At 35.4% G+C, this 14,926-nt stretch overlaps 2 protein-coding genes across 3 annotated transcripts in view; both read left to right on the top strand.

Annotated features, from left to right (window-relative positions):
- Nucleotides 1-6,193, top strand: part of LOC109068457 (CXADR-like membrane protein) — an 86,678-nt gene extending 80,485 nt beyond the window's left edge. Inside the window, exon 7 of the mRNA XM_042743459.1 lies at nucleotides 524-6,193. Coding sequence (XP_042599393.1) covers nucleotides 524-863 — 340 coding nt within the window. The 3' untranslated portion in view covers nucleotides 864-6,193. The remainder of the gene's footprint in view (nucleotides 1-523) is intronic.
- A 4,382-nt stretch (nucleotides 6,194-10,575) lies between these two features.
- The window catches only part of LOC109109277 (protein Aster-B-like), a 149,669-nt gene continuing 145,318 nt past the window's right edge, over nucleotides 10,576-14,926 (top strand). For both annotated transcript variants that reach the window (XM_042743473.1, XM_042743474.1), the window contains exon 1: nucleotides 10,576-10,858. In XM_042743473.1, coding sequence (XP_042599407.1) covers nucleotides 10,722-10,858 — 137 coding nt within the window. In that variant the 5' untranslated portion in view covers nucleotides 10,576-10,721. The remainder of the gene's footprint in view (nucleotides 10,859-14,926) is intronic.

Below are 14,926 nucleotides of genomic sequence, written 5' to 3' on the forward strand. Positions count from 1 at the left end.
GTGTGTTGTGTATATTTATTATATGTATATGTATATATATATATATATATATATATATATATATATATATATATATAAATACACAAACATACAGCATATATTTTGAAAATATTTACATGTATTTACATGTATATATTTATAAAATTTAAATGTATAACATATTTTTTCTTATATACATGAATGTGTGTGTATTTATATTATATAAACAAAAACTTTTATTTTGGATGCGATTAATCGCGATTAATCAATTGACAACAAAAATTTATTTTATTTATTTGTATTTATATTTATTCATATATATGTGTATATATATTCATATATAATTATTTTATTTTATTTTATTATTTATAAATTTATGTAAAATCATGGCAATGGTGGTCCAGACTAGAATTCTAGTCTACTATTGATACTATTGATTGACTGATTGACTGATTGATTGATTGATTGATTGATTGCCTCAGTATCAATGTACCGATATTTTTGACATCTGTAACCAATGTCAATATTTCTGTTACTTTTGCAGAGAGGATGCAGAAGCTCCTAAAGCAAAGCTGGTGAAGCCCAACTCCCTCTCCTCATCTCGCTCTGGCAGCTCCCGCTCCGGTGCTTCTTCCACTCAGTCCATGGTGCACAACAGCGTACCCCGAGGCCAGCGTCCACGGCCACCCGCTGTCACCGCCCTCAAGGAGAACGGACAGCCCCATGGGTTCCCCCAGTCTCCCCCGGCCTACACGCAGGTCGTGCCTAAAACCCTAGAACCCCCGCCCACCCCAAAATTCAGACCCCCCAATCCTCCAGTGGGCATGTCGATCCCGGCGGGTGTCATGGTCCCTGCTCAAAGCAAGGCCTTTCAGACAGTGTAGAGAGTAAAGGAAGCACGGCCTGGTGCGGGTCTCCATACAAGACACCCACAGTGACTCTTCCAAAAGTTGCAACTACGATTGGAAAAATACAATACACACAAAAAAATAAAAGCATAATTAAAAAATAAAATCAATCATATAAAATCTAAAAAGTTGAATGCATATTTACAAGGGAAAATACACAGTGCTTGCCCCCTTCTGAAGTATTAAAAGAAAACAAGGCAGGAACTGAAGAACAAGAATTTTTATTCTCATTCTTTGGTTCTCTCCCCTTCTTTTGATCTCATGGCACAGCTGACCCTTTTTTCACATTATTTGTTTTGCTTTCTCTTTTTGAGCTCTTGAAGGCTTTGTGGGCGGTGGGGTGGAAAGATTTCCCCAAGTGCAGTTTATTTATTTATTGCATCAGAGAGGCTAAAGGTCCAAGGGCAGGCTTGGTTTATGAAACATGATGGTGAGAGGAAGGACCAGCCGACTCTGAAGAGAAATGAAGGATATTATCCAAGAACCTGTTGTTTCTGTCGAAGACGTGGGGGCGGCTTTGGGAACATGAACTGTCCATCTCATTCCCATTCAATTTTCCTAGAATGCAATGCAACATTGACTGTGGCTCAGACATCAAAATCAATCTTATTATAATACCTTAACAAACCACTGAAATTAAGTGAAATGATCGGAAGAAATGGTCCCCGATGGACATTTCAGCACGTGGATGGTGCCGTGCCATTGATGTAGCGACACAGAGAGACTTTAACAGTTCAGTCATCATGTAACACACTGTGGGGCGAATTCACTGAACCGTTTCGCTACCTTAGCACGATATATTTCACAAAAACACACCTGTTTAAATGATGCCGTTGTCACTGGTTTTTGCGCAAACCCACTTTTTCTATGTAAATTAGGCTGATATTGTATCTGTTCATCAAAAATCACTGCTTCTAATGTTTTGCTATTATTGCCCACAGATGCAAATGGAAAAGAAATTCAGTATAAGAGATTTCATCTATGTTTTCTAGCAGTGATAATTCATCAAATGATGGAAGAAGAGCATTGTATCTGTTAAACCTTTATTTTGGTAGTCCACTTCCAATTGCTATAAAGTAACTTTGCAACTACATGTCAACTACAGGTAGCAGTCATTTAGAGTATTAGACTGTCTACTTAATCTGCTAGAACTTTATTTTGATGGTTCCCAACAGACATTCAACTGACTATAAGTAACTTCATCAACTCATTCCATTAACCCTAATCCTAACCTAACAGTCTGCTGATACTCTAATGAGAATTAGTTGTCATGTAGTTGCAGAGTTACTTAGTAGAATGTCTGAAGTTGACTGTCAAATGTGTCATGCAGTCAAGTGCACTTTAATCACCGTTTCAGGTGCCTTGCATTGCTGTATGTACATTCCCAGTAAAGTACACCAGATTGCGGGAATCTGCTGGATCCTTCACAATCTAGCACTCAGAACTGACCTGTGTAATAGCGGCGCGCAAAGTGACGGAGCCAGTGATTTGTGCAATTTGTGAACTGGGTGTTAAAAAACACAATGTTTGGAAATTGACAATGCCATTTGTGGGTGTAATTGATCCTAAGTGAATTCCCCCTGTGTGTCAACTGCTCTCTACACACTGCTATGAATTTCTGCAGTTAAATCTGTGTATATACATGGAGTGTACTGTACGTCCTTGACAGAAAGTCTGCGGTCTGGTTTCGGATGTCATCCTCAGCGTTTCATGGACTTAAGTTTGTATTACATACTGACCGCGGTATATTTGTTACAGCTGTATTTCCAATGATACTGAAACCAAAACTGGTCACGAATACTATGAATGTGTAAGTCGAAGATAGTTTTGTTTTTTTATGTATTTTTTCCTTCTTTTCTAGAATACCCAGTGGTACTGCATAACAGCATATGAGGCACAAGTAACTTTGGACTATAATCTCAAAGTACTGTGGACAAGTAATTGAAAGGGAATTTCATAACAGGGACTTATGTACAGAGCGTGTGTGAAACTAGTGCGTGTGTGTGCATTTGCGCTACTCTCCTTCTAGTTTGTGTATGAACCACGGTACCATCCCAGGACTCTCCTAGGACCCTCTAACAACAGGCTGTCTCTTTGTGCCAGCCGCCCCGCGCTGTCAAAACCCTTCCATTAGTGGTGTCTCGAAGCCCCTGGGAAGACCTTGCTTGGTGCATTTGTGAAATTTGAAATGGACAAGTTGCTTGTTTTGTGTGCCTTCACAGTGAATTCTTTCCCTGAGATTGTTTTTGTCCTTGGTTCTTTGAAATGTACCAGACCAAAAAAAAATAAAGAAAAAGAAAGCTATGTGTAAAACGGCCCCCATCATCGGAGGGAGAGAGCGCTCTGGCACAAAGAGTCGGCCCAAATGCAGCCCCACGAATAATGTACACTCTGTAGTCATGATGCTGTTTTATATTGTACATACAGCTAAATATACGCACACAATATATTTTAAGTTATCAGTTGAAGATTGGGGTCATAGGCCATAATAAAGATGTAGATGAGGTATCATGCATTTTCAGAGAGTAATTATTGGTCATTGTAGCCCCTGACCCGCTAAGCTCCCTTTAAAAAGTAAAATCATTTCCTTCTTAATGGCTACTTGTATATCTGCCATTGATGGACCTTAATATTCAAAAGAGGAAAAGCCATAAGACGTGAGGAAGCAAGCATACAACACTCTTTTTGGGACACTTTCAAGTGTACGTGCCAACCTTGTTCGTCATTCTTATTGGGTTGCAGTCTGTAATGTAGCCGAGTGCTGCCTATGCCAATTCACCGCCTTCCTGTTACCTTCCCCAGCAATTGTGTTTGATACACACCGATATACTTCTTCCCAAGTGTACACACACACTGCTTCCCAAGTGTACACAGCCTAACATGACCTCATAAAAAGAGATGCACTCAAGACGCGCTCTCCAGAGCCGCATTCTCGATGAGGTGGTGTAGGCGGTGTTGCTGGCTGAACTGTTGTCAGTAAGTGTGATGGATGGGCTGTCATGCAGAGTGGGGAGTGAATGATGGGAATTGTAAGGAGAACACAGGGTCCAAACCCCAATACCTTTACCTCCAATACAGCGAGCGAGGCAAAACCCATCCAGTTGGGCCTTCACAATATGGCTGTTTTTGTAGGCAGTTACTCTTCTTGTCCAAGTGTTGGAATATTGGCTCTGTTCCAAAACCTATTGAGCTGCCTTGCTGTCTACTGCCTATATAGGTAGCTGGCTCAAAGGTTAGCATCCTAATAGAGTGCAATAGTGCCAGTCCACTTTCAATGGCCTTGGTTCCTGAAGTATTTTTCCTGTAGATTGATTTTTAAACAGTCTTCATTCAAGCATTATAAGCCATGAACCACACTTACCAGTTACGAGGTAAATCACAACATTAAAAAACTTTGATTTGAAGCAAAAAAAATATTTGAACATTGGAAAATAAAACAAATGTATAACTTTATTGAAGGAAAGAACTACAATGCTGTGAGTGATACTGTATATACTGTACGTAAATATATAGAAAATTGGACAGGAGCTAAGGAGTTTATTTGGTGCAGTTGGCTTGTTGTGATTCTCTGATCGGTCAAGATTCCTTAGCAGAATCATGGAAAGCATTGTTTTTTCCACTGTTAAATGCAAACATTTTAAAAATAGGTTGACATAACTGATAACTGATGGTGTAAATAAAAGCATTCATCTATGGAAAACAAAAAATAATGGATTTTTTATTTCCGGAACCCGAATGTTGAAATGGAACACCATCAACAGAAGATAAAATCATTAAGACTGTTATGATTTCAATAGAGCTTGGCGTAAGATGTTGCCAAGCTAATGACAAACTCTAGTTATCGTTTTTCATTCACTGTCCACCATCTTGGATGGAAGTTTTTTTTTTTTTTTATTATTCTGGTTGAAATGCATCATGTGATTGCAATTTGCAAAATGCTGCCTTGCTGTCTACTGCCTAAACAGGTGAAGAGCCTCCAAGGCTGACTTATCCTAATCTATAACATGCTGTTAAATTAGGACCATGCTAATGCCAAACTCTGAAAGGAAAGGTTGAGGTTTCTAATTTCAATACAGTTGCTAAAGGTACAGTTGCTCCATATGTAAAGAGTTTCAGAATAAAAATGCATAATACACCAATATTGACTAAAATAGTCAATTTTAATTAGATTTATCTGAGTTTATTGCAATTCATCATGCGATTGCATTATAAGAATCCAGATAATGCTGCCATTGAAAGGTATCTCAGAACCTTTTGGAACAGCTTTATATGCTTTAAAATTCTGCCTACATAGGCAACTCTGTGGGTTTTGGAACAGAGCCATTGTTGTATGTTTATTTTGGTCCTTTTTCTGTTTTAGGACATTACAGCACCAAACTAGCCAAGATCGGCCCTCTTTATTACAAGGAAAGCTGATTGAAAGCTTGCCTTCCAGTGGTTCTGTTCTCACATTCAGGCACTTAAGGTGATTTGTATTCCTTTTTTAGCCCTCCCCAGCGTCTCCCAGCAAGAAGAACCAGTCTATTTCCTCAGACAATTAATCTTTAGTGGCTTTTATTTCAACACTGTTAAAGAGCTGGCATGGTGTTTAGAAACCATCAGTGTATGTACACTCTTCCATAGAGCCGCCAAAGCATCTGAAGCTGTGCTCACGTTGCATGAAGACATTCAGTTTTGAATGGGAGCTCAATCAAGGGAATGAGTTAAGGCCCATCTGCGATGTATTTTTGAGATAATGTTCTATTTAAAAGACGTACTTGACTGTCTATGTAGCCTCTAACCGATCATTGTTACCCAACATGGTTGTTATTAAAATAATATCCGATATTTAAAAAGGCTCCTTCGACTCCTCTTAGAAACTGTAGCAGTATGTGTTACTTCGAGGGGAATTCTTTTCCACTGGAAAAGCAAAGAGATTGCATGTTATGGCCTAAAGGTCAGATATTGGGAATGCTTTGCTTCTGTGTTCATACCTGTATTCGGCTGAATATGTAAGTGTAAATATGACCAACATCCTCTCTGTCTTTTTTTTTTCATTCACATTGCTTTGTTTTAATATCTACTGTGCTTTCCTCTGTTATCTTGAGGGATTTTTTGTTGTTTTTGTTTTGTTTGTGAATGTGGGAACTCAGGCCTGTATTTGCCTGAGAGTCCTTGTCTGGTGAGACTGAAGGGAAAATACTCATGATCTTCATTTCTCTTTGCTGTTGCACACATTTTGAGTTTTGTAAACCAGTTTGTTCATTTTGAAGAAATTCCATTCTTGTAAATATGTCCCTCTACAAGTAAAAAAATGTATATTTTTACGGACTCTGAGTTATTAATACTTCATTTGCAAATAAAATATTCAACGACAAGCTATTTGGCAGCCAATTATTTGATTAGTCAAAAGCCAAACCACACACATTTGTATAAACAAATATGTGTAGAGAGAAAAAAAATAAAAATACCTTTATCATCAGCAATGTGGAAATGATGCTGAAAACAAGAGGTGTAATTCAAATATTATTCAAAAATATTATAATTTGATTTGAGCTATTATGTAGACGCAGTGAAATGAGTGAAACAAGTGATATCATTAGACAGCAATAACATTCCCACACTCCAGTTTCGTGCATCCTTGATTCAGCAAATTATCATTTAAATGAAGATGACATTTACATTGTTCTTGTGACTTTTTTCAAACACACAATTTTCCAATTTTATTCAACTTTTAAAACCTTCAGTTGAGAATTTAGGGCTGTGTTTCTCAGCTCTTTTCCAAAGTTTAGCTCCAACCCAGATCAAACTCACCTGTCACGTTGTAGTGGTCCTGAAGATCTTGATTAGCTTTTTCAGGTATAAATACTATGATTTCAGACATATACTCTTCTAACATACCCTTTTCCTCCTATATAATAGGAAGTACTCACATTTGGACAAATTTAAGGCCATATGTCCATTCAAAAAATAAATAAACAAAACATTCACACACACACCATTATAAACAGTATATTTGCAGCAAAGAAAGCACAAGCATAAAACAACTGACAAATTCAATACATTAAATTTGCCAGGGATAAATATGGTTTGTGCCAGCCTGAATGTGTGTGTGTGTGTGTGTGTGTGTGTGTGTGTGTGTGTGTGTGTGTGTGTGTGTGTGTGTGTGTGTGTGTGTGTGTGTGTGTGTGTGTGTGCGTGTGTGTTGAATTATTCCCGTGAGGAATTCTTAATATTAGTACATCCTGTTGATAAATGTTTGATTTTATAGACATTAGTATTTATATTTGTATGATAAACACTTTCACTTCTAAGTCGTCACATCTCTAATGTAAAATCTGGTTCCTGAAGCGAAACCAGGTGTGCAAATGCAACACTCTGAAAAAGTGGTATATTTTATAGACAAATAGCCCTCATGTTCTGCTGAGATTGACTTTGCTGTGTTTATGTTTATGGTGCAAAAATAAAAACTGTGGCTATAAATTATTCTAAGAAGTTCCTCTGCTGTAGCCAAAAAGCAGATATTGTTGAAGCATTAAACCTGTTTTATTAAAGTAGTCTTGCGCACATGCAAACATGAATCTGTTCTAGTAGCTAATGATCTTTATGTTTGAGTTCGATCTGACCCCAGAAAAAAGAAAAGAAAGTATGAAATAATAATAATAATACATATGAATAAATAGCTGCACAATTGCCACATTGTGTGAGAGAATATTTCCATGTGAAAATGCATTTCATTTATTTATATTGTACACCTGGGGCCTCTAAAACCCCAAACATGCTTTGGACAGTAAAGTTGAATTTTTGCCTAACAGCAAAAGTCATTTCAACTTAATGCAATGGTAAATATATAATATTATATTAGTTTTTTGTTTTTTGTTTTTCCTTGGTTAAAATGACATTTGGGTGCATACAGCAACACTCTGGCCTTTTAGTCACTCAGCTGCACATTTGTTGTCAAACTCTGCTCCCTAGTGTTTGAAATGTCAGAGTGAGTCCATGTTTACGTACTATTTTCAGACCATTATTTGGACTCATTTTGATTTTTCAACCAAAATGCCAGACAATAAATAAACCAGCAGGTATGGAAGCACAATAAGACCAATTAAGACTATTTAATAAATCAATACTGTATATATGTTCTGGTGGCTGACAGTTCTGTGGAATCTTATGTACTGCAGGTTATGAGTATGAGTACTGATGAACAATAGTCACAATCACTATTCTTTATAGGGATTTGTGCTTAAGCTTCAAAAAAAATCAATCAATTAATAAACAACAAAACTTCTCTCAGTTTGTCTTTTCTAGGACAGAGAAAAATCATTATGCTTACAATGTTCTAGGTTGATGAAGAAGGAATTTTCCATATCGATTTTTTTGATCTGTTTTACCTGCATTTTGAATTTTGCACTGTGTTGCATTGACTTTTAGGGTTAACGAGAAAATGAATCCATATAAAAATTGCAAGTAGCACTTTGCAGTAGCTAACATGGATCAATAATGTAAACTACTAGTAATGCACCTATTAATCTCAGTTAATATTATTTTCAACATTTACTAAAATTACTAAAATCCAAAGTTGTATCTGAAAATATTAGGGCTAACATGAACTAACAATAACAGTTGTACTTTTATGAATTAATGTTAACAAAGATTAATAAATACTTTAACAAGTGTATTGATTGGTGTTAATCAATGCATTAATTAATTTTAGTGAAAGAACAACAAAATGATTGTAACTTTAACTAATTCAAATATTAGTTGAAAATACAAAAACCTAATTGAAAATATTAACAAAAACTATCCTATATTTAATTAATGATAAAATAACACTGATATAAACCATGTAAGAATCAAAGTTATGAATCATTATTAACTATGACTGTGTTTCATATTCACATGCCCATGTATATTTTTGCACACTTCCATTTTTCTAATCTTTTTTCTTGTGTCTCCTGTGACATACAGATGATGAAGATCACATTTTGTGACCCAAATTAAAGCACATTCCACCGTCTGCAGAGCCTAATTACGCAACAGCTATAAAGTCAAATGGAGAAGTTAATGGGATGTTATATTTAACAGCCGTTCTGCATGATCCTCCTTTTAAAAACCTGCATGCCAACAAAGCACTCAGACGACGTTTCATCAGACAGCTCACCTCTCATCTGTGTTCATACGAACGCAGTTCTGCCAAATGAGGGAAATCCAGTTGCTCATTGAATTCAGTGGGTGTTACATTTCCAAAGATTAATGGCTCAGTTTTAGTGAGCTGTCACCAGAGACCTGTGGCCCATTTGTAGAAAGTACATTGAAAATTTCACCCTAATTATACTTTTTGAGGTTAGCGATGGATTTGAGAGGAAATTGTGTCTGAAGGAAAGCTGGATTACAGAAAACTTCGTGAGAAAAAAAAAAAAATACTACAAACTTTTGATTACTTTAATATATCTAGATGTGGCATAAGCATGAAGTAAAAAAATCAATCAATCAATCAATATATATATATATATATATATATATGCATATATATATATATATATATATATATATATATATATATATATATATATATATATATATATATATATATATATATATATATATATATATATATATATATATATATATATATATTTTTTTTTTTTTTTTTTTTTTTCTTGACACCATCACTTCATGATGCGTGACTGCACATTACTTATAATTATTTTCCAAAATATTATTTTGAAGCATTTTGTTTGTGTGTGTGTGTGTGTGTGTGTGTGTGTGTGTGTGTGTGTGTGTGATAGAAACTTGTGTGTGTGTATAGCATGAATTAAATATCAAATTCATGGGGTTTGTTATACAATTTAACTTTTAACAACCTGAATGGTTTAAACACTTTAATTAGGATTGTCAAAAACAGTTTTTGATTTATTTATTTAATTTTATTTTATTTATTTATTTATTTTTTTACAAAAATCTAGTTTTTATTTATTTTTATTTATAACAGCATATAAATGACAAGAGTTAAAATGTTTTGATTTTTTAAAATTACTTTTTCAAATTTAATTTCATAGTGTTTGATTTTTTTTTCACCCTTGTTGCTTACAAAATATGTATTTATAATTGCCTTTCATAAGTACAATTGGTTAAATTATAGAGCAAGGCACATTAAGAAAATTGGTAAAAGAAACCAAATTTGAACAAAGAGGGGTTTTTCGTCCTATATAAATAAATAAATAAAAGTCTCTTATCATCCCAGCAAATTCTCAGCCTTATATACTTTTTTTAAAAATATATTTTAATGATGGAAAACAATTAAACAAGTAGCTAGAAAACGAATAGAGAGTGCAAGTGTTAGAGGGTCATGTTTTTTTTTTTTAAGAAAAAAATAAAATAAAACAGATAAATTAGAATTTGAATACAGAGTGCTACGGTTCAAATAAAGGTGGAAGAGATGTGTTTTTAGTATTTACATAACATTAAACATTACATTAATGTTCCAAAAACAACATATTTTCTGTAAATGATCTTTGATTTCATGGCCTTAGCTGCACCTGATGCAGACGCGCATGCGCGCCGGTGAGCTCAGCGCCTGACACGCTCCTTTAATTTTCCCGGTAATCCTGAGAACGCCCGATGGAGTGCTCTTCTCTTATCCACGGGGGGAAAAAATTATGAAGGAGTCAGCAGAGCATCACACCACCGTTTCATCACTTGATGAAGAAAAATATGTGCTGATTCTTCTGTGCAGCGCGAGCGCTAAAGATCTATAACTCTGGAAAACAGCTGCGCTGTTCGCAACTAACCCAGGTTTCAGCTCTTTTCATTCTTGATCTGAAGACTGAAAGAGGAGACAGGAGGTTTGGATAGATGGCGTCTGGACACCTTATACCGCAGCTGAAGCTGGAGGAAGCGTCTGAGGCCAGGTTACTGAAGAACACTCTGAGACCCTTCACACATCTCCAGAAACACAGCAGCTCACCTGGGAGGAGCAGAAATCAGCACAGGTAAGACACAAGTTACTCTGACACTGCTGTGCGATCGGTGTTTTGTTTCAAATAACAATAGGAGAAGACCCACAAAAACATTTTTGTACATCATCATAGTGAATAACAGTCAAATATTGACTAAAACCTAGTAAATAATAGCAAATAACATTGTAGTAGCAATAATAATATATTTAAATATAATAAAATAATTGGATAATAATAATGTATTATTATTATATAATAATAATAATAATAAAACAGTTATTATTATTTTTATTATTAATAATAATAAAAATTATTATTAGTATTTATTTTATTTAATTACTTAACATATTAATATTACTAAAATATTATTATATAATTTATGTTACTTCTTAAATCCCATGATGTGTTCTTCACCCGGATGTAAAACGTGTGGTCAGAAAAATTAATAAATAATTTGTCTGATTTATGAACAAAAATAGAACAAAGGACACAGCAGACATTGGTGTCATTGTGGTGCACTAGCTTTATTTCTACTCCTCAGCACAGGCCTGCACATCATGTTAGTCAATGAACCACTGCATGCTGCAGAAAAGGCAATAAGTGCACCTCAAGAATGTGCTCAGATTAGGGAAAGCTGTCTGGAAATTTCATCACATTTCTTCTAGCTCTTCCCAGGCAGAGTCATGTCCAACAAGAAAATCAATTTGCCCTGATAATCTCATCTTGTCCGTGTTGGGGATCACAAATTACATTTTGAGCAGTGCCATTGATCCTGAAGAGCTGCACTCATGTGAGACACGTTTAAAAAAAATCCTTTTAGAGACTCACACACTAAGGTATCGATTCTTCAAGAGGTTGTAACATAAGATGTGATCATCCATTCCAGTTTAATAGAGCATGGCTTTCAGGCCTCTTTAGGACATCTTATATGTTTGCAATAACTAGGACCCAATCTGCTCTTTCAGGGACTAATGGCAATTTCATACATGGCATTAATGTTTATCTCAAGATTTTCCGTGCCTTGAAATACAAAATATGGACTGCGAATGCAAAGGTCACCTCGGGGATTTTTATACTGCTCAACAAAGCCATTGTGACAGAAACGGTATTACCCAGAGAATCATGCGACTGGATTTAAAGGCATAGTTCACAAAAAAACATCAAAATGTTATCAACATTTACTCCCCCTAATGTTGTTCCAAAACTTTGACATTCTTTCTTCTGTGGAACACAAATATATACATACTGAAGAACTGTTTTGTCCATATAAAGAGAGTCAAATGGTTACAAAACAACATTATTTTTTGTTCCAAAGAAGAAAGCAATTCAGCATGAGGGTGGGTAAATGATTTTCAGTTAACTGTTTCTTTAAGAATGTCTCACTCCACCCCATATTGTCACTCAATATGGTAAATAATACTACAGTATGTTAAAATAACTGATTTTGAAAAAGAGTCTACATTACACTCTTGCACATTGATATGCTACACAGTGTTTTTATGTAATTCTTTTTACATCACTTATAGTTATTGATTGATCTTAAGTGGCATCCTGGCAGCTTTCATGCTAACATTTTTTTGGCACAGCACTTTAATGCAGTTTTGAAAAAGAGGTTAACGCACACACCAGTGCTTTGCCGTTTTTGCTTTAACTATCTAATTATTTAAGGCCAAAGTGCTTCCATTGTAGCTTTAGCTTGCTTCCCATGCAATCTCTCTCTCTCTCTCTCTCTGTCTCTGCTTTAGACATGTTCTTTCTGTCTATTGTTATAATATGGGGGTTGTACTCAGCACTAAACATAATCACTTTTTGAAAAAAAGAAAAAAGAAAAGCTACAAAACATGTTGTAACTCTGTCCTTTTTAATCATAGCAGGAAGCCAATACTTGTATCTTGTACAAATTATCACTGAAAATTAAAGGTGCACTCAGTTTTTGTTTGTTTAGCATGCTCTTCTCTGTGGTCTTGCATGGACACTTATTGCTTGAAATTTCATTTAAATGGATTAAAAAATGGATCAAATAAAATCATTATCAACAAAATCCATCTTTGCACTGCAGAAGTGGCACAGAAGCTGCATCTGAAGGGGCTTTCAGATGTATTAACACAGACTGTTTAATGCAGCTCAGAGATGCAATGAATGCGTTTACACTGCAGATACAAATTACAATTGTATAAGTAATGGTTCGAAATTAACGTTTTAAAAAACGATTGAAAATAGAACTATGAAGTGATACCTTAAATATAACTCAAAAATCACTGTCTTTATAATTGAATCATTTAATAATTTTTAATAATTCAAATTCGAAGATTCAAAGATAGTAAAAGTAGCAGAGCTGTTACCGATTCCAAATTACATGACAAAAACTGTAGTCAGTAATGTAATCCATTACAATGCTGACCTCATACGTCATCAGCCCGGAGCTGCTTCCGTGTACAACTGTTGGCACAAGCGACATTAAAGTGATTATTATGTTTTGAATATGGATATTTTTATTACAAAAACACATCGATTCGCTACAGGAGGCCTTTGTTTACCCCTGCAAACCCATACCCCCACATGAGAGACACTTTTTATTAATGGATGGGTGCTTTTAATTTCACTTCTTTTGGACTGAACACCCACTGAGTGGCATTTAAGAGCTTGAAAGATCAAAGACAATTTTTAATATAACTCCGACTAGGTTCGTCTAAAAGAAGAAAGACATATACACCTAGGATGCCTAATTCACCCCAAAAAATACATTTTTGGGTGAATTAACCCTTTAAGTAATTTGAATGTATTTGTGTGTGGGTGACCCCTTTGACATTTGTTAATGGTACGGCCCCAGTAACATAAGGGCTGGGTTTGTTTGTTAAGGGAGATTTTTGGGTTGGAGATCCCAACTGTTAACATCTGAGCAATGGAACCCCATATTTTCTTTCCTTTATTTGTGCAGTTTTCTTTATTTTCTTTATATGACCAAATATATGTTTTAAAAAATGGCAAAAATTATAAAGAACTGATTTTATTTTCTTTATATGACCAAATATATGTTTTAAAAAATGGTGAACTGCAATACCATTGTATAAAGTCTAAAAGAGTGATGTTAGAAGAAAGATGGATGACCACCCTACTTTACTGCTGCTATCTCTTCCCCTGCGGTGGTTGTCTCCTGAACGAAAGCCTTTTGAGTTTCTTCTTGTCTCTTGATGTCCTGCCATTTGTTTTCGTTTTGTGGCATATGCGTCACCATTGCAATGCACACATGCTGCTCCAGACCATCATTTTGGACTATGTTGTTGACTCTGGCTCTCTTGAACTGCTTGTTTGAACATTTTATTTATTTCAACTCACACTGGGACTCCCAATGGGACGTCTAGCTTTTGAGGTTCCAAAAATGAAAGAACATCTATGGTTGAGCTAAAGGCAAAGACTTGTTTTACGGGTTATAATAAAGTTGCATTTTAGAGTCATATTTAGAAATATGCATTTCATATATTAAAGGGACGGTGTAGCCAAAAATGAAAATTCAAAAATTTACTCATCCTCGTGTCATGTTAAACCTTCTGACCTTCTTTTATTGCAGCATGCACAAAGTGTCTGAGGTGCAGTCACATTTACCGCTGCACTGCACACTTTCGTGGATGAAATCCAGCCATTTCTATAGGAATCCAATGCTTGCTGGAACATTTCCCTTTGAAGATTTCACAATTTTCAGCATTGAACAATAAAATGCTGCTTGGTTTGATAGTGACTTTTGTGTGATGTGCTTCAATAGCAATAACGTGGACCCGAGTGGTTCTTCCAGGCAATATCACACCTGCCGTCAACTCAAGGATTCTTATACCAGTCAACAAAACAAATGTGACAGGAATTGTGTTATCAGTGTCATAGTTTATACGACTTCTGCAGAACACACAAGAACATATTCGTTTAAACATTTAAACAGCTTTATGTATATATATTGAAAGTTAAAGGGATCCAAAACAACACTAAACCCAATTAACTTTCATTTCATTGTACACTATTCAAAATATCCTTTTTTTTAAATGGATCCTTTTTTTCTCATACAATATGTCATGAGGGTCTGCTCTCGATGGCGCCGCACACGGCTGCTTC

Source organism: Cyprinus carpio, chromosome B18 (genome assembly GCF_018340385.1).
Source record: "Cyprinus carpio isolate SPL01 chromosome B18, ASM1834038v1, whole genome shotgun sequence".
Lineage (NCBI taxonomy): Eukaryota > Metazoa > Chordata > Actinopteri > Cypriniformes > Cyprinidae > Cyprinus > Cyprinus carpio.